Source organism: Pleurodeles waltl, chromosome 11 (genome assembly GCF_031143425.1).
Source record: "Pleurodeles waltl isolate 20211129_DDA chromosome 11, aPleWal1.hap1.20221129, whole genome shotgun sequence".
NCBI lineage: Eukaryota > Metazoa > Chordata > Amphibia > Caudata > Salamandridae > Pleurodeles > Pleurodeles waltl.
Window position 1 is genome coordinate 92,292,755 of NC_090450.1, and position 18,605 is coordinate 92,311,359.

General features: G+C 42.4%; 1 protein-coding gene across 2 annotated transcripts in view; it reads right to left on the reverse strand.

Moving 5' to 3' along the window:
* Positions 1 to 18,605, reverse strand: part of SKIL (SKI like proto-oncogene) — a 134,909-nt gene that overhangs the window by 69,163 nt on the left and 47,141 nt on the right. For both annotated transcript variants that reach the window (XM_069213179.1, XM_069213178.1), the window contains exon 3: positions 5,936 to 6,033. In XM_069213179.1, the coding sequence (XP_069069280.1) occupies positions 5,936 to 6,033 (98 nt within the window). The remainder of the gene's footprint in view (positions 1 to 5,935; positions 6,034 to 18,605) is intronic.

The following is an 18,605-nucleotide window of genomic DNA, read 5'->3' on the forward strand; positions in this document are numbered from 1 at the left end:
AGCTCTGATAAAAGGGAGAGCCTGAGAGGGAGTCAGGTGTGATTTTGACAAGTTTATAGTGAAACCCAGCGAATGCAGGAGATCCGCCATAGTCTGGAGGTGGGAGACAACAGCCTGGGGTGAGCCTGCCTTTAACATCAAGTTGTCGAGGTAAGGGAATACTAAAACCCCTGACCTGCGCAGATGAGCTGTGACCACTGCCAACACCTTGGTGAATAATCAAGGGGCAATGGTAAGGCGAAAGGGGAGCACGGTGAACTGAAAGTGCTCATGGCCCACTGTGAACTGCAAGTAACGTCTGTTGGCAAGCAGGACAGGGATATAGAAATAAGCGTCCTGCCTGGCCAGGACGACCATCCAAACTCCTGGGTCCAGGGCAGATAAAATCTGAACTAGAGTAAGTATTTTAAAGTTTTCCTTCTTGAGAAAGAGATTGAGGAACCGAAGGTCTAGTATAGGACAGATGCCCTTGTCCAAAACGTATCCGGAATAACAACCTCGACCTAGTTCTGGCAGAGGGAACATCTCTATGACTCCCTTGGTCCAGAGAGCCGTAACTTCCTGTCCAGGGAAGTGCCAAGTGACCCCCCATTGTCTGATCGTAGGATGGTGGCATGAATGGAGGGGTAGTCTCGAAGGGAGGGAGTAGCCCCTTCTGACTATCATCAAAACCCACCTGTCTAACATAATGGACTGCAAGCAGAGCAGATGATGGTGGATCCTGGCTCCAAATGGTCCCTGGTGGGGAATCATCAGGCTAGGAACATCTGGAAGAAGCTGAGGAGGCGCAGCCTGGCCAGACTGCTGGCTCGCTGATCCAAGAGAACAGTAGATCCAACGTACCCCAACCACGAAAAGACTGGGCAGCATGTATGGTGGCTGGAGGAGAACAGACATGGCTGGGCGCTCCTTCCATACCCACGAATGGGGCAAAAAGCAGACTGAGGGGTTTGAGGTGCCGCCGTGAGTCCCAAGGACCTCACCAGAGCACAATTGTCCTTGAAGCGTTCAAACGCCAAATCTGCTTTCTCTTCAAAGAGACAGGTGCAATCAAAGGGCATGTCCACAAGGTTATCTTGGACATCCCCCAAAAAGTCAAACGTCCTCATCCAGGAGTGGCACCTAAGGGCCAATGTTGATGCAACCGCTCTGCCCAGTGAGTCGGTCGTGTCCAGTCCACATCGGATCGTGAAATTTGCTGGTCATTGCCATTGGCAACTGCTTGGGAAAGTACAGGCGGGGCCTCCTCCGGGATCTGCGTCAGCATTTGTGCAACTGCATCTCACAGAGCATGGGAATAACAGCCCATAAGGCATGTGGTGTCCAAGGACCGCAATGCCAGGTTTGTGGAAGAAAACATCTCTTGGGATTTCCTATCCAGGGCTGTGGAAGGTAACATGCCCTGGGAAGTAGAGGCTTGGAGAACCAAGCTCTCAGGGGTGGGGTGTTGCATTAAGAAACCTGGGTGACCCAGTGCAAAGCGATGGTGGTGGGCAATAGTCCTGTTCCCCCACAGCTCATGTGCCGGATTTGGATCACGTACCCAGATAGACGTCTGTAAGGGGTTCATGAAAGAGGAGCAGGGGGTCAGAGGATGGAGCACCTCTGTCAGAAGGTTAGTCCTAACTGCCACAGAAGGCAGCTCAAGGTCCAGGACCTTGGTGCTCTCTGAAGCAGCACAGAATCTGAAGCACCCTCCTCCGTTGCCACAGTAGAGGAAGAGAGCATGTCATTATCTGGGGCATATATGCACTTGGCTAGTTACAAACAATAAGAATTTTGCTTAAGTATGTATTGCATTTGCATATGTCCATGATTCGGTAAGGCATCTTTCTTTTTAAAAACAAGATACAAATGAAATTACAAGCCTCAAAAGCAAGTGCCGACAGAGGCTGCAAGTCTAATGCATCAGAATACTCTGTTGAAGCTCGCTGGGGCAGACTAACTTAGAAGTAACTGTCTGGGGACTTTCATGGAACTGTTTCCCTGAATTAGGGAGTTCTGATCTAGCCTATTTATAGTATCCTTCATACTGAAAACTCTTCTTCTGCTCTGGGATAAAGAACGGCACCATTCACTCTACAGCAGCTGAATGGAGAGATGGGATTAACAACTATAGAAGGATTGGAGTTTAATGGTGTCTGGACAGAAAAGGACCCCTGCATGTCTCTGAGACCCCTGCCTCGAATTCACCAAAACAATTTCCGTGAAATGTTTTACTTTTTCCTAAGCACACAATAAGCATGCTTTTGCTTTGAGGGTTTCCTGTATCAAAGACTGTGATGGAAACAAGGAACACCATGTGCACTCTCATGTTGACTGAGCATGCCTACGTTTAGTTCAACATACTGCTGAGGACTGACAGTGGTCAAAGCGACAAAGTACAGTGGAAAGATAGAACTTTTTACTGGACGTCTGCCAGAAGGAGTCCCTTACTGGCATGCTCCAGTGTATTCATATTAGTCAGTCTCCTATAACTAGGTCCTTCGCTCTGTACGTATGGGAAATGTATTGTTTATTTGTAAGGGCTACTCCTTTGTGTAATGGTTTGTGTGGAGTGTCTCTGTTGCAAGTGGCTACACAGGCTCCCATTTTGATTTCCTGAATCAGAGAGGCATCCAAGATGGAGGATAGAAAGCATCTCTGAAAGTAATCCGAAATGAAGGGCTTCTCTGTGATGTTCCAGAGATCCTCTGTGGTGGATCAAACTCTTGGGTATGGAGGAGAGGAGAAAGAGTGTCCCTCTGAAGCTCAGTGAAATTACCTAGCCCAAATGTCCACTACAAGGGCTACCCTGTACAAATTAATAGAGAGTTAAGTGGCACTCTTGTGTGCTCTTGTATTAAGTTTGTCCTGGCATGAGATTCCAAACCCTACGCCAGCTTCCAGCTAAACCCGAAGATAAGGTTATGGCTGGACGAGTCTTGGAGGGATAACTACAAGGCAGGACCTGCTCACAACAGGCCCCAGGGCTGACTGTTGGAATACACAAAAGGTGTTGGAGTATAAGAAAGGAATAGCAACTTGAACCCAAGCTGCCATGATTTCTCTAGCCGAATCTGGAATCCCACACCAATGGTAACCATAAACTGTTTTGTAGCCTGGAAGGTTCTACAGCCTGCAGGAGAAGCTTCTCAGGAGCCTGCTTTGAAGAAAGTTGCTGACCAAATACGTAGGAGGAGCAATGGATGTACCCTAGCTTGAGGAAGACAGTGCCTTTAAGAGGGGGGCTTCAAAGGAGCTGAGCAGATGTCAAACTGAGATACCTACTGCAACCCAAGGAAGACCTGCACCATGCATGCCAAATGGCGAGGACAGAGTAAACGGAGGGCCTCATTTAAGTATTGGAGGTAAGCATACTCCTTCACAATGGAGACAAAGTATGCTTACCACCAATATAATGGTCAGCCTGCACATTTATATGCAGGTGGACCATAGTTTGGAAACAGTGGAAACAACTCAGTCTCTGCTGTGGCCAAACTCCAGACTTCCACGACAGCCCAACAGAGAAGCGGCTTTTAGAGAATTGCCTATATAGACACCTAGTCAACTGAGATGGACCGAAATACACAGCCATTTTCTACTGCCCGACACTGAAATGCAAACTCTGGCGATAGGGGGGCCAGAAAAAAAAAAAAAAAATTAAAGAAACGCCCATCACCACAGGCAAATACTCCAACGGCAAGGGGGGTATTATTTTTTTTCGAAATGAAAATCCCGCTTTGTGATTTTCTTTTTGGAAATTAAAAAAACAAAATGTTTTACAGATGGCTCTGTCATGTTGACGGAGTTGTGTGTCAAACCTAAAAAGCATTGAAAGGAAATGCCAAAAAACGGATTCTTGCCAATGCTTCAGAAATTACCCCCAGCTTGGAAGTCATTTCTAAATTTGTCAGACGTTTACGCCCTCATGGCGAGGGACTGATTTACTCTGTCGCTCTGACATAGTAAACTCTGTCAAAGTGCCCATGACCACTTGTGCGTCCTGAATGTTAACAGCATTCTTTGCAGGTTATCCCGCTGAGAAGTTGGTGACTAGAAGTGTGAGCTGAAGATCAGCTCACAACGGCATTTTGTGGTATCATATAAATGACCTGTCCAGAGGTCACCGGTCAGTGGAAAACGGCATCAAATCGACACAGGAAAAGTCACCACTGTGATCTGGGATGGGCTCCTACCTTTGTATGGGCAAAGGGTTTGTGTCTTTGTTAAATGAAGAAACAGCGAAGCAAGACCCATCAGACCACAAGCTCCACCACCGCGAGCGTTGCTGTCTATCCACTGCAGAGACCAACTTATAGCACCAGCAAGGCAGAGCGGATAGCAGACAATCTAAGCTTGGTGGGCTGTGCAGGTAGCACACATCTTCAGTGGCGCATCCAGCTAATCACTGACAAGTGCAGGACATGCCTTCCGATCACAATTATCACCCAGAACATGAGAAGGTGCTGTTCAACTCAGATATGCATACTAGAATATGACTAATAATAACTCAAACTTGTTACATATAGATTATTAAGAGCAACAGGGAAATCCATAATTACATGTAGTGAGGCTTTTCCACTGGTTCCCCGAACTTGATAAAAGCGACAGAACAAAGGTTTTTGGTCCAACGGAGGGAACAAATGATGTTACATCATGACAAAACCACCCCACGTAGGAACAGGTCACACACCTCAGAATAAAATGCAAGAAGAAGTGTACATGCAAAAAGAAGACGTACTTTATTCTCTGCAGTTATAATTTGTAACTAGCAGGTAACACAAATGGGGAACTTCTGAATTTCATGCAGAAAAAAACAGGAGTGGTTTTGGTATTCTTTCAATGCTCTCAGACCACCACAAGCATCTGAACAGTAACTTACAAAGTAATAAATTATATGAGCTAGAAAACACCTACACCTGCTGGTGTTGGTTCACAAATGTGTGTGTTCCACTGGCATTTACCATATGATAAATAAATTAATTGCTTACAAGCTTTCTGGCATTCATCCCTGCTCCCACTCTACCTGGGTAGCTCTGAATGATCATGTGCACATTATCCCAGACTGATCACTCACTACAAATAATTCTCAGTTAAGTTGATGTGCATGATGGAAAAACAGGAAACAGCTACCATGACATTTTAGTTTCACTATAAAGTACATTTTGTCTGGACCATTCAGCAGCCGCAAAGAATGGGAAAGTTGACACCTATGTGCATGTAGAGAACTGTATGGCACACGCAACACTGTCAAATATCTGGTCTCCTCTATCTATGAGATGAAACTGGCTAGCAGGCTACAAAACACATCTATGAGTCCTGCACACAGAGCTAACCCACTACTGAGAGGTTATGAATATGGAACCTCCCTAAATGCAAAGCAGAAATATGTGATACATCCAGCTACTTCCTTCCTAGAGCTCGTTTCCGGCAATGTCACTTAACAGTTGTTCGCTAGTGGCACCAAATCATAATAGGATGAGGAAGTCAGGTTCAGTGTTTAAGTCTGAAATATGTAAAGTAAGAAACTGCAGACCTAGTATAGGGAGGTATGGCCTACTTAACTTATTAAACTCTGAGCCTACGCTAGTCAACAATGGTTTACTCAACACTTTAATGAAAATACATTTTTTGGTGAACCAGTTCTCCCTTAGCTCTTGCTTGAGAAGTTTGTTTGCTGCTTCAGCAATAGTCTTACAATGCGCTTTGCTCTTAAAAAACAACATTGGATTCTATTTTCTGAGAGCGGCACGTAAAAGAAAATCAAATCGAAAAACCTTACCCATTGTGTTGGATTTTAAGAAACTAAAGTCCAACTTCAGAGCATGGGAGAAGATTAGCATCTAAAACGCCACATGGTGGAAATGAAGAATGGCCCAAAGGCAACAATAATAAAATAGAATATGAAGTGGTGTAATTGTTGTAGGATCAAAAAAGAAAAGGTTTTTTTTACCTGGGATGTATTACTGGATGTGAGTGACCTGTTGGGTCATCTTCCTGCTTTATAACTGGATACCAATGTGGCAGGTGCAAGTCTTGATGAGAGTCAGTCTAAAACCAAGAAAGAAAGCATTAATGTTAGCGCCTTTAAAGTGTATTTTAAAAAGCTGTTCATGATGGCCATTATTAGCATGGTATAATCAGTGGGACAGGGAAACCAAACACAACCAAAATAAAACTAAGACAATTTAGGCACAATTGGAGAAAGAATTATGGAATTGATTCAGATTTGAAGCACCTGTTGAGTGTATACTTTGGTAAGAAGCAGTCCTTTGTTATAGGTAATACTTATCAAATTCTACATTTTTCTTTGAATGCAGAAGGAATACATGTGTTGGAGAAATCAGTAACTAGTATAATTCATCCAATAAGATTAGTTTAAATTAGTCAAACAGGATGGTGTCAATACATTCATGGGCACTGCAACGAATGAAAATGTACTGTGTATGTGTGCAAAATTATCATGGATGGGTCATGAAGCAACACATACCTAAAGACAATAACAATCGGGTGGACCTTGAACAAAATGTGATGTACAAGAAATAACATATTTAGTTAGCTAACGTTTTATTTTCCTTTGTAAGCAAACTGAGATATACTCAGATTATAGAATCTTTGACAAACCCATCTTCATTTTATTTTAATTTCTAGAACAAGAACAGACATGCTGACTTACCTCCCTTTGGGTTTAAAGAGGCTGTAACGCATCCACAAATCTCAGCAAAGCCATATCGACCTTGCATTATTTTGTAAGCTGGGCCACAGTAACAGGAATCCAGCACAATACAAGCAGAAAACCATAGCAGCAAGCAACGCATTATAACCCATTAAAATATCAGTTCCACCAGTACAGAAATTCAGTGAGATGCATGAAGTAGTAGTGTAGTGGATCTAACTGTATATTTGGTTCATTAAAAAGGTGTAATGGCTCTTACCATTTTATGCTCTACAAAGGGTTGCTTGCTGCAAGCACTTTTTCTAATAAGGTATATGTGAATACTGCAGGTAAGTTTCAATATACGTAGCAGAAAATTAGTCCCGACTGCAAACAGCCATACAGAGTTCTGCATTGCACTGCTTGGTAAGAGACACAGTGAGGTAGCTTTGGCTATTAATATAAAAGTTAAATTTGGCAGTACATCTTCAGAACAAAATGCTGGGGGAATTAATCTCACTCGAGCTTGGTTGTGACCGAGTGAACAGGATGCCTTGGGTTCCACATCCAAATCTGGTTTTACTAGAGATTTTTAGGTTAGGCGTTAGCCAAGACCTTTTGATTTTACTAGAATCATATGTATAATAATGTACTAACTGAAAGGGGCTTTTAGCTTCCTCTTTTCACCCATTGGTCTGTTATTGTGTGATTCACATTTCGCTTCTGCCCGCTACAACATACAGCATGGGGCACTGGGTCAGCCTACTTTAGCCACTGGTTAACTTCACTTTGAGTGATGCATTTTGCTATTTCACAATGAGCACATTCACATACAAGGTAGGTCCCTTTAATGTCAAGGTTTTTGTTTTTACTTTATAATTACTTCATAGTAGCTTTATGTTTACAGTCAGCGACGAAAGTAGGGCCATTTTACCAGATGTGAGCACAGATAACATTCCATGCTTTATCAGTTCCTGTCAATTGTGTTAAAATTCCTTTTATAGTGTCCTTTATTAATTTGAATTTCACAGCATAACAGGTTGCATCTGATTATTCCGAACTAAATTTCAGCAATAGTTCTTTAATAAACTTTGTCCAGGAAGAAAACCAGCCTTAATAAAGTTTAATTTGCAGCACTTTTCTTTTTTCCGCAATTCCTTCTTATTTTATTTCATTCTTTCTTGCTTTATTTCCTTCTTACTTTCCTTCTTTCATTTATTCTTTCACCCCTGCTTTCTTTGGTTTCTTACGTTCTTTCTTTCTGGCCTGCTTCCTTTCTTTTCTTCTTTCTCAAAGGCAAGAGACTGGCAGCTGATGGCAGAGCAAGTGGCTTTTTTAGGTCTGCGTTAGCCAAGGCCTTTTGATTTTACTAAAATTAGGTGTGCAACATAGTTCTTTATAAGGCGTTTTCCGACACAACGCCCATTTGACTGCGGTTATGTAATTCCCATTTTTCTCCAACCCCCTCAAGCATGCACCAAGGGGGGATGCGTCACTCTGAGTTATGGCATCCTATCTCTTCACAATAAGAACATCCACACACAAAGTAGTTCCTTTCAGTGCCGGGGATTACTATGGTAATGCACGCTTTTTTGGAGTCCAAACACAATTTTGCCTTTAGTAATTTTTTCGTATTGACGAAAACCCTGGAGCTTCCTGCACAGCCTGATTTCGCAAACACCAAACAAAACAAGAATTGATTAAAACACTGGCAGACAATACCAGACCTATTTGGCTTTGTCAATGATTATTCCTGAACAAGGTAGCACTGAGTACTGCTTATTGTGTTGAGTACTTGAGTTATGTGTTAGACAATTGGCCCTTCTTATTTTCAACGCATCGGAAGGCGCCCTTTAAGAGGATTCATTGTTCATCCAGAAAGCACGGTGGCCTTCCATACACCCTGACAGGTGACAAACAAGGTTTGGAAAAATGGGGAACAGAGCATGGTACAGGCTGGGATCCAGTGTATCTCGAGGGGCTCCTTAATGAGTTTGATGTTTAGGCACCATTCAACCTCTCGCAGCTACTCGTAACCACAAAATAGGGCATAGACTATAATGCATCCCTACATGAATTACTGCATGCATTTCTGCCATCGAACTCGCTTTTTAAAAAATTGTTCTAATGCATTTTACAGAACAATGTTCAGGTTTTCAGGTTTGACAGACAGCACTGACAGGGTACTCATTAAAATATTCCGACATTTCCATGGTAGGCCAGCCAGCAAAACAGACCCTCCAATGAAGTACTCGCAAAGCACAGGTGGACTAAACGAAAAAAATCATTCAAAACATGAAGCCCATCAACGTATTTTTTAATATAATATCTACAAAATTGTTTACAAATCCATAGATTTTGCAAGCATCTCAAACAGTCTTAAGTGTGCAATCTGACACAACCTCAGATCACTTTAAGATTGCTGACGTTTTCCTTAATTTTTTGTATTTTTTTTTTTTTTTAACAAACCACCAAACACAAAGACACGCACAAGACTCAAACATACACAAACCGCCTTCACTCACACAGCAATTAGATACTGATCACCCCCCTAACCCTAAGCACAACACCACATGCGGCAATCCCTAGCCTAGATACAAGAGGCAAACAACTTCCCACTGCCTGGATGTATTGTCAGCTAAGCAACACAATGTCATCAAGTAAAAGATGTCAAACAGAAGCCCACTTTAGACTTGCCTACTTGCCTGTTTAATACAGCTGCCTTGATTCAGAAAGTAAGGTGGAGAATCCCTAATGGGAAACATGTATGAGAGTGGCAAGAAAATAAATTAATATTAAAATAATCTTCCAAAGTTATTGGCACAACCTGATAACACTAATCGGAAATACGGCAACCTGCAATGTTCCATTACCCTTCCACGTTTTATGCAGACTGATCTCGACACAGTGGGTTAACATAATAGCAACGTAAGGCTACTGAAGAAAATTAGGGACAAGAACATGCTGTTTAACCAAAATTACATTAACTAATCAGGCTTCCGAAGCTTAATTAGAATATGTCTCCAAGATTTGTTAAAAAAAACGTCAACTCATTTCCCTTTGTCACATAAACGTTAACCACAATTTGAGGATTTTACTAGATGTTTTTACCTTTCTTTTTGGGATTATATAATGTTTCTATTTTGAGGGTCGACTTTTCCCCCTTTTGATCTAGGTTCCGTGTTTATAGCAGTGCTTAATTTGTGCTTGTTGTTTCCGGTGCTGAGCACCAGCACTTATTTTTGAGGGCCGGCACTTAGTCTTCTGCCTCAAGCATTTGCTGCAAGCAAGACACATATGGGAAAGACGGAGGAAGAGAAAAACAAAAAAGCGTCACAGTGAGAGAAAGTAGGATGCTGCAGGGGTGAGCTGAAGGGGCAGGGAGTGGCTGTAAATGGATTGAAGAGGACCGAGATGGCTTCAGGATTACGCTGCCTCAGTATTCAGTCCTAGCACATTTTACTGCAGTAGCCGAGTGTTTAAGAGGAGGGCTTTGGGCACCGGCACCTTTTTATTTACAAATTAAGCACTGGTTTATAGCCTCATCGGCTCCCCTCTACCTCTCTTTGGGCCCGTTCTTTCACTTCATCTCAGTCTGCTTCTCCTTGGCTCTCACACCTACCTTTTTGGGTCTCATCTACCAGACAACTTTTAGCTGTACGATTGTGAAACACCTATTACGGACCACACCAAAAATATATATTGTGTTTAGAGCCCACACACGGGTTGGCTTTATCACTCATTCGCTTGCATCCAATTCAATCGCATGCTTTCCTCTTTTAGTGCTTGTCCCGCCTTCGGAGCATAGCCTCTTTACCATTTTTTTCATTGAAAGACTTATGTTTCCACTGCTCACATCCAGAGAACTAAGTCTTTCATCTTTCAGCACTCCAGAAGAGTGAATGTGTTTTCTACTTCATGCGCTATTTCACCCCCAGCACCCTGGTGTTTGCTCCCCAACCGTCCCAGCTTGTACATGAAAGCACAGCAACAGTGGTATTTATGCAGGGTAGGACTAAAAAGGAGACCTAAAGTTTTTTTTTTTTTCCCCATCTCTTGCATTACACATTGCATGAAAACAGACCTTGGCACACAAAGGTTTATATAGCGCTTGGGAAGGGCTGGCTCCTACACTCACACTCAGCAGGTGTTTGAGGCAGAAGGGGTTCTTAGCATGAATGAAAATAGATACATCTTCTCCTGGAGGCCCATAAATCTGCTCCTAGGGCTAATGCAAAGGAGCAAATGGCTCTTGCACTTGTTTCAATCGTGAGTCTCGTGTGGAAAGTAAAAAGCAATAGGAAACATTTTCCTTTCAATTCTGGCACTTCCATATTCTTTTTAAGGTCTGTTAGGTGCTACTGAAGTGAAATGTGTTTGACAAATAATCATGGCATTAATAAAGAGTGGAAATACTAAATTCGATGAACATTTCTAGGATACCTTTAGAGATGCTTTTGCTTTGACTCCAATACTTTTAAATGTTTACATTTGACCTTTTTTAACATTGCTTTCCAAAGCCAATAGGTTGTCGCCTCCATTATAAAGGCGAGACCAATTGGTTTTGACAATTCTTTTTGCTCTCTGTGTTCTAATGTCACTCTGCCTCTTCCCGTCTCTGGCTACTTTTATTCACCCTCTCTCGCTGCAATTCAAATCTCACTTGTTCTCTTTCTCACTTCCTTTTCTGCTTCTTTTTCTCAGTTCATTTACTATCACCCACTGTATCTGCTTTACATTCTTTCTGTTTTGCACATTTTCCATCTGTTGTATGCTTTCTATCTGAGTCTGATTCACTCGCTCTCTTTTGCTCCGTCTACTCCTCTATGCTTTTCGACTTTTATTTGGACTGAACCTAATTTCTACCTCTTTGTCCCACATCCATCTTTCCATTGCTCTAAAAACCGTAGGCCTCATCTTTGCATGGGCTTTTGTCACTTAGCTTTTCTCTCAATGACATGGTGACTTTCATTTTCTAACAATCTTCCTTCCCATCACTCTCTCACGTTCCCTCTGAGATCTCTATTCTTCGTTCTCCCGTCTCTCTTTTACGCCAGCTGTCTCTCTCTATTCAGGTCTCTCTCATTAACAAGCTTTATGCCGCCCTTACAAAAATCACACTTTCTTGGCCCTCCTCCCTCACAGATGTGACTCCATGCTGTGAGCTGCAACTGAGGGCAGGTGGTGAGCAGAAACGAAGCATGGTGAAGACGATGTGTCTGTAGCCACATTTGTTATGCTGACATTTGGAAATAATGATGTGTTGTTATGTGGTAGCTCTCGGTGAGAGATTAGGCTGCCTTGTCTATAGAAGCCATAAACAAGGAGCCTTAAACAGTCTGAAAAGAGGTAATATCCATTTATGAGAGACAGAAAAATAATAAAATTCAGCCGAACCCTCCCCATTGCCAGCTCTCTACAATACAACCGCCTCAGGGTGCGACTCCTCAAACAGCAACTCAAAGGTGGCAGGGACAAGCATTCTGCTCACCTATATGAGCAGCAGTATGGTACGAGTGGGGCAGTCATCACAACGCTTATGTTTGGGCCCAGCTGGAGGCATTGTGACACCTGAAGAGGGCGAGGTTGAGTCACTGATCATGCTCAGACTGCAGTAGCGTGACTCTACCACCATTCGTGCCTAGACAGTGACCTCATTAGCCTTGTTCTCCGAAGCAGAATAACTAGACCAATAACAGCACTGCAAGTTACACTAACACCATAGGTCACAGGCTGGGGTATGATCAGCTTCACCCAGCCTTTGATAGGGTGCAGTTAGATACTTCTTCTCAGACTCCATCCCTTACCATCCTGTCAAAAGCCAGTGGTCAGGGCCAACTTCATACTAGAGCCTGTAACATAATAGGAAAGGGTGGGTAGAAAGGCAGGGCCTCCATCATGAGCCCTCCTGGTGGCTCAAACAGGGCTCTGCTTGCACAGTCACCTCTTATGCCCCACAAGTTTTAGAGCCAGTACTGAGATTAAGGCTGGGAAATAAAATCTAAGCCCACCTTGTAATCCTCACTGCCGAGTCTTGGCTTCTATCTATATCTCGCAGACACAAACGTAGTGGACCGTCAGAAATCAGGCTTGGATGGTTATAACTTGCATGTAGGTGGTTAGCTGGGTACCAAAAGTAGAACTGCATCATATATGTTCTGCATTTTCTATGTGAAACAAAGACAGGGTGGCTATTGCTTTACAGACGTGATGTTTAGTTTGGACATAACATACTTTGTGATTGTCCAGAATATGTTTTCGATAGAAGTGGGCTCCGTTAGAAGTGACAGTGGCTTTTTTGGGACTGAGTATTCCTTCAAAAACCCTCATAATTCCTTTACAATAGTTATTTTTCATGACCGTTGATGATACTCCTTTAGACTTTTAAACCTAGTAAAATGAAGTTTTTAATGCCCAATAGGCTTTGCACTAGGCTTCACAAAGGTCAGCATCTAAAGACAGTCCCCGAATTACATGTTTATGTTACTTTACAGTAAAATCAATATTTGAAACGCATTAGTAAAAATATGTCAATACCATAAGCCAAGTACACATTGCATCTTGAGAATACATCTCACCCATCTTAAATTTTAAGAAAAATATTTTTAAGATATCAAACGCACTGCAGTGCATATCAAGGCTAGACCCCGACATACTAAAAGTAAAATACTTGTTGCTGTGTGGTGCTTAAGTTTCCTTTCTATTAAGGTTTTAAATATTGTCCAGTATTGACCATCAATGAATACTACTGATGGAGCTGTGTTTACGCACGAGCAGTCAACAGCAATTTATGGATTGTTTTGCATCCCTACATAAAATTTATCCTGAACCATTTTAAAATATGACTGTACAACTGACACAATAGTAGGCACACACAATCTTAAAGTGTCACAGCAACTACATGCATGAACATGTACCAAAACTCCAGGTCTCACCCTATGACACCCATTACCACCAGAGGGTTTAACATTGGTTCCCTTCCTTGGACTTGCAAACACCCCATTTGCAAAAGTACCTCGCCCACCAAGCTCCTATCAATCACACTGTTGGCAATTATGTAAAGTTATGGGCAGTCAAGGGGGTAACCAATGGTGGCAGGCATGCTTTATCATAGGGCTCCTTCTCAGGTCCAATAGCATGGGCTACAGCCCTGTCGAGGCAGGGGAGCTCTTGGAATTATTTTCAGAAGCCAAAGATGGATGTCACTGATAAAGCATTTGTTTATCCTAATGTGGTGAATACAGAGATAGAGCTTGTTAACATATAGCTCATGGTGGACATGCAATATTTTTTATCGTGTCCTCATGTGGGTATGGTTAAAACTGGAAAGGGAAATACTTTGACTAGATCGGCAGGCATCAGCTCTTACATGAACCTTTGAAAGGAAGTGCAAGAGAGCTTTCTTAAGAACCGTACAAAATTATTTATGTATGTGTGTTTGACTTTAATGGTTATTAATGTGGCTTAGCTTAGTATAGCACTTGACCCAAAGTTCCTGTGGGGCTACTGTCATCAAATGTATCAAAGGAATCTGTTAAAAAAAACAAGCTCAGGCTCAAATGACCAGATTGTTTACATCTCAAACTAAGATGAATTCATGTAACCCACTCCGTGCACGTCCAGGCGAAAAAGACATAAGAACCGTTGTGAAAAAAGTGCATTATTCTCAAGATCTGCTCAATGTGACGGTTTACTGAAGAGTAGAAAAAGAATGTATTTCCACTGTAGGGTCCAAGTAAGGTTTAAGCTCTAAAGATCTGAACATTCAGGGTGCTAGGGTAGCAGCAGAAACGTAGAATGATATTATAGTAAAACATACTCATGCCTAATAAAATTACACAAACTTTAATAGTCAGTAAAGTCTTTTAAGAGTAAATTGTTCTGTTTTATACATTTTATATCAGATGTCAGTAAGAGTTCAAATGCAATAAATATTGGGTAAACATATGTACTTCCATGTGGTAATATAATTTATCTATTAGAAAGAATGGTTGGTTATCTGGATGATAACTCAACTATTATACTAAATGGACAGCCAGTTTTATGGCAACAAATACAGCTCTCATCATCCGACTAATGCTTGCCGTTTCCACTGCCCAACGCTGCCACATAATTAAATGGTTTACAAGTCTGACCCAATTATATTCTCGAACCAGGATGAGGAGGTGCTCTAAGATAAAGCATGCCAGTACTGGTGGATGAGGGTTAATGTCCTTTAAAAAAAAAAAAAAAAAAAACATTTTTTGTTGTATAAGAAACATGTAATTGACTTGAGCCATTGGAAAATGTGTACTCATAGGGTACTATGGTCTTGTTATGTTCATTTGAAGGTCTGTACTATGTACCGTTTCCCTAGTGTATCCTCTTAGTATGTCTAACCAATGGACCATACTGATCTGTGCAGACACCGGAAGTCAACATTACAGAATGAGTGTTCAAGTCGCAGCTATGAGCAGTGCGCAACAAGACAACTAGTTTAGAGATTATTTAGGTTTTTACTGGCTGCTGAGGAATCCACATGATCCCCTCCACCGAGAAAAACTCAGACTTCTGGGTACCACCTTTCTGGAGAGTGGATCTTCAAAGATGAGTTGAGTGCTGGGGTACTCTGCCCAGTCTGGAATCCCCACTTACCAGATGATGTTATGGTAGGGTTTGTGATAGACATTACCTGCATGGAGATCAAATTGTACAGTCCTGCAGCTCCAGCAACTGTTTGAGTGTCTCAATTTCTGATTTCAATTTTGTAATGAATACCTCAGCACCAGTCACACTGCCCAAGACCTTCCATATACACAGCACATAAATATCAACTGCGCTGGTGCACACTTTGGGCTTCTGGGCCATGCACATGTCAAGGATAGCCCGTAGAATCCAATCCAATCATAGCATAACCTACAGAATGTCATCCAGTCAGTCAGGTCTCGTCCTCAGCATAATCACGACCGGATTCTACGGTTTTGGCCTGGTATTTCACCATGCTTGACGTAGTTGGATTAGCGACTCAAAAATAAACTTCAATACAACAAGCATTAACAAAGCCAATAGGTATTACTTTTTTGTAATTAAAGTGTTTCTTCGTTGATTGGAGAATATGAATGTGTGGTTTTGTGCATTGGTGGTACCGTGAATATAAGAAGGAATTAATGGTTTGATGGAAATGGAGCACGAATGGGTAGAAGGCAGAGGTGAAATTGTGCATTTTCTTACTACTGTCTTTCCCTAACGAGACAGGTGAAAGTGAAGTGATTTCTGCCCTCCCTGCTTTTAAAAGGGAAAGAGAAGAGTTGTAATCCCCCACCCCTATTCCAAGCCAATGGAGTGATGTCATGCTCTATGCCTTGCACAAGGGCGGCAGAAGGTATTTTCATCTTCTCTGCTTCCCCCTTTTCTGAAAGGGACAGTTATTTAAGACATTAAAAAAAAAAAAAAAAAAAAAAAAAAAAACTGGTGGGTAGGTGTCAACAGGCGCCATGATTAATAGATATAGTGAAAAAAAGTTCTAGCAACTGTCATAAAAATTTAGAATCAGCAGGAGTACCCGGGCTCCAGTGCGCAAATTCAGTCTCGTATGAGTGGTTTTAAAACAAGTTCTAAAACAAATGTGACAGTTGTTGGCAGCAACTAACAGAGGTACAGAAGAGACAAAATTTGAAAGACCAGTTATAGCGACCCTGCCAGCAAAAATTGAGCTCCACTATCACTGGCCAATTTAAGAGAGTCGCTAAGAACTAATATTGACTGAGGAGGTAGCACCTGAATTCTGCAAACGCAAGTCCCAAACAGGGAAAAATGAGCAAGTAATTTATGGTGTACAGTGTGGATTACCAGTCATGTGACTGTGAAAATTCCAAGCCCCTTTCCTTTTTACCCCAATCTAAAATAATTGCTGGACTGTTCTTGTGGTCTCGGTTAGACTGCCCACTACATTGATTAAAGCTCAAAAAAGAGCCTTTCTTGCTTTTTTCAGGTTACATAGAAGCAGGGGCTGGTGTTGTGACAGTGGCAATAGCCAATGCCCTTGTTAAGTACAAGCCAGATGCTAAAAGATGTGCCCAACTTGTGAGTACAAGCTTTTCCGGATGCTCTGCTAATCGTTCCTAAGGTACTGAATTGCATCTTTTTTGTTCTACATTTTTCTGATGTTTGTATTCACTGCATTTGCAGATGGTACCTTATGGCCACCCATTACCACTACCTTGTACCTGAAACATTTGTTTGTGGCATGTGTGGCTGTAGATTCACGTGTGCATACTTCTGCCATCTAGCGTTGGGCTCGAACATGTGCAACTTTTTATTTTCCCCTTCAAAGTTAGTTTTCGAATTACTAGACCTAGTGACTCCACCTATTAGTGGTAATGCACATGGGCATCTGCTCCATTCACCGCTGGATGGGTTCATACATGTTGAAGTGAGCTCCAGTTCAAGGCCATGTGGGGTTCTCGCCAGGCCTTCACATCTGTTCCTAGTTAGTACTTTAAAAATAAAAAATAAAATCACACTCTTCATTGGTCTCCATCATGTTTCTTCCACTCCGGGTCGGTCACCAACCTCTCAACCCCACACCAGTCTCTAGCTCCTGTGTTGCCTATCATTACAGTGACACTGCAAATATGGTTTCAGAGCTTACCATAGCAGTGTAAAAACTGCAGTTTGGCCTGTCTAACTAAATCCTTTTGATGGGTAAAAGCCTTCCTTTTGAGTATTAAGTCACCCCTATGTAGGCATGGTATTTAAAAGTACGATCTATAGAAATATGTTATGTCCTTACAGTGACTTGTACCCAAAAGCTATTTTCACTGTACGAAGGCAGACAGGTTCAGTGAAACATTGGGCGTGGTGATTACTATGGTAATCCTAATGTTCTCTTGCATACAAGTTTAGTGTGACCGAAGACCTTTGTCATCTAGGATTTGTCCAGACACACTGGGGTTTTCAGCCTGTTTGCAGCAAAGCCAACAGGAACTACTGCAAAAGTAGATAGGTCAGGGTCTGGACATTTACAATTGGTTAGTGAGCGGCCAAGAGTCACCCCACTCACTGCTGCCAGGCATAAATCTGACACCCACTTTAGAATACTTTCTGGACTTGCTGTCTGACTTAGGGAGCCCTGAGGACTGCACTTTCTTTTGTGCCTTGGACAAAGAAGTGAACTCCAAGGGTCAGTTGGCTGTTCTGTGGGACTACAGGGAAAAACAAGCTCCAAGACGCTCTTTCCTGGAAGTACCCAACTACCAGTGTAACGATCTGGGCAAGACCCTACTGCTTACCTCTACCTGCCATATCTATGGGTGGTTGTGACTTAAAGAACTAAGGGCCAGATGTAGCAACCGGTTTGCATGTCGCAAACTGCGAAAAACGCAGTTAGCGACATGCAAAACAGACATCGCGATGCTGATTCACATTTTGCGAGTCAGTACCGACTCGCAAAATGTGAATCCGACTCGCAAATAGGAAGGGGTGTTCCCTTCCTATTTGCGAGTCGCACCGCGATGCTGAGTTGCTTTGTGACCGCAAAAGCGGTTGCAAACCAACTCAGTTAACACCCACTTGAAGTGGGTGGTAACTCATTCGCAAACGGGAAGGGGTCCCCATGGGACCCCTTCCCCTTTGTGAATGTCGCTGAAAATATTTTTTCAGAGCAGGCAGTGGTCCAATGGACCACTGCCTGCTCTGAAAAAATGAAACCAAATGGTTTCATTATTTTTTTGAATTGCAACTCGTTTTCCTTTAAGGAAAACGGGCTGCAAGTCAAAAAAAAAAAACTGCTTTATAAAAAAAGCTGTCACTGACATGGAGGTCTGCTGTCTCCAGCAGGCCACCATCCCTGTGAGTGCAGGGACTCGCTATGGGGTCGCAATTTGCGACCCACCTCATTAATATTCATGAGGTGGGTCTTTGCGACCCCATAGCGAGTCGCAGAAGGTGTCTGAGACACCTTTCTGCATACAATTTTGCGAGTTGCAAA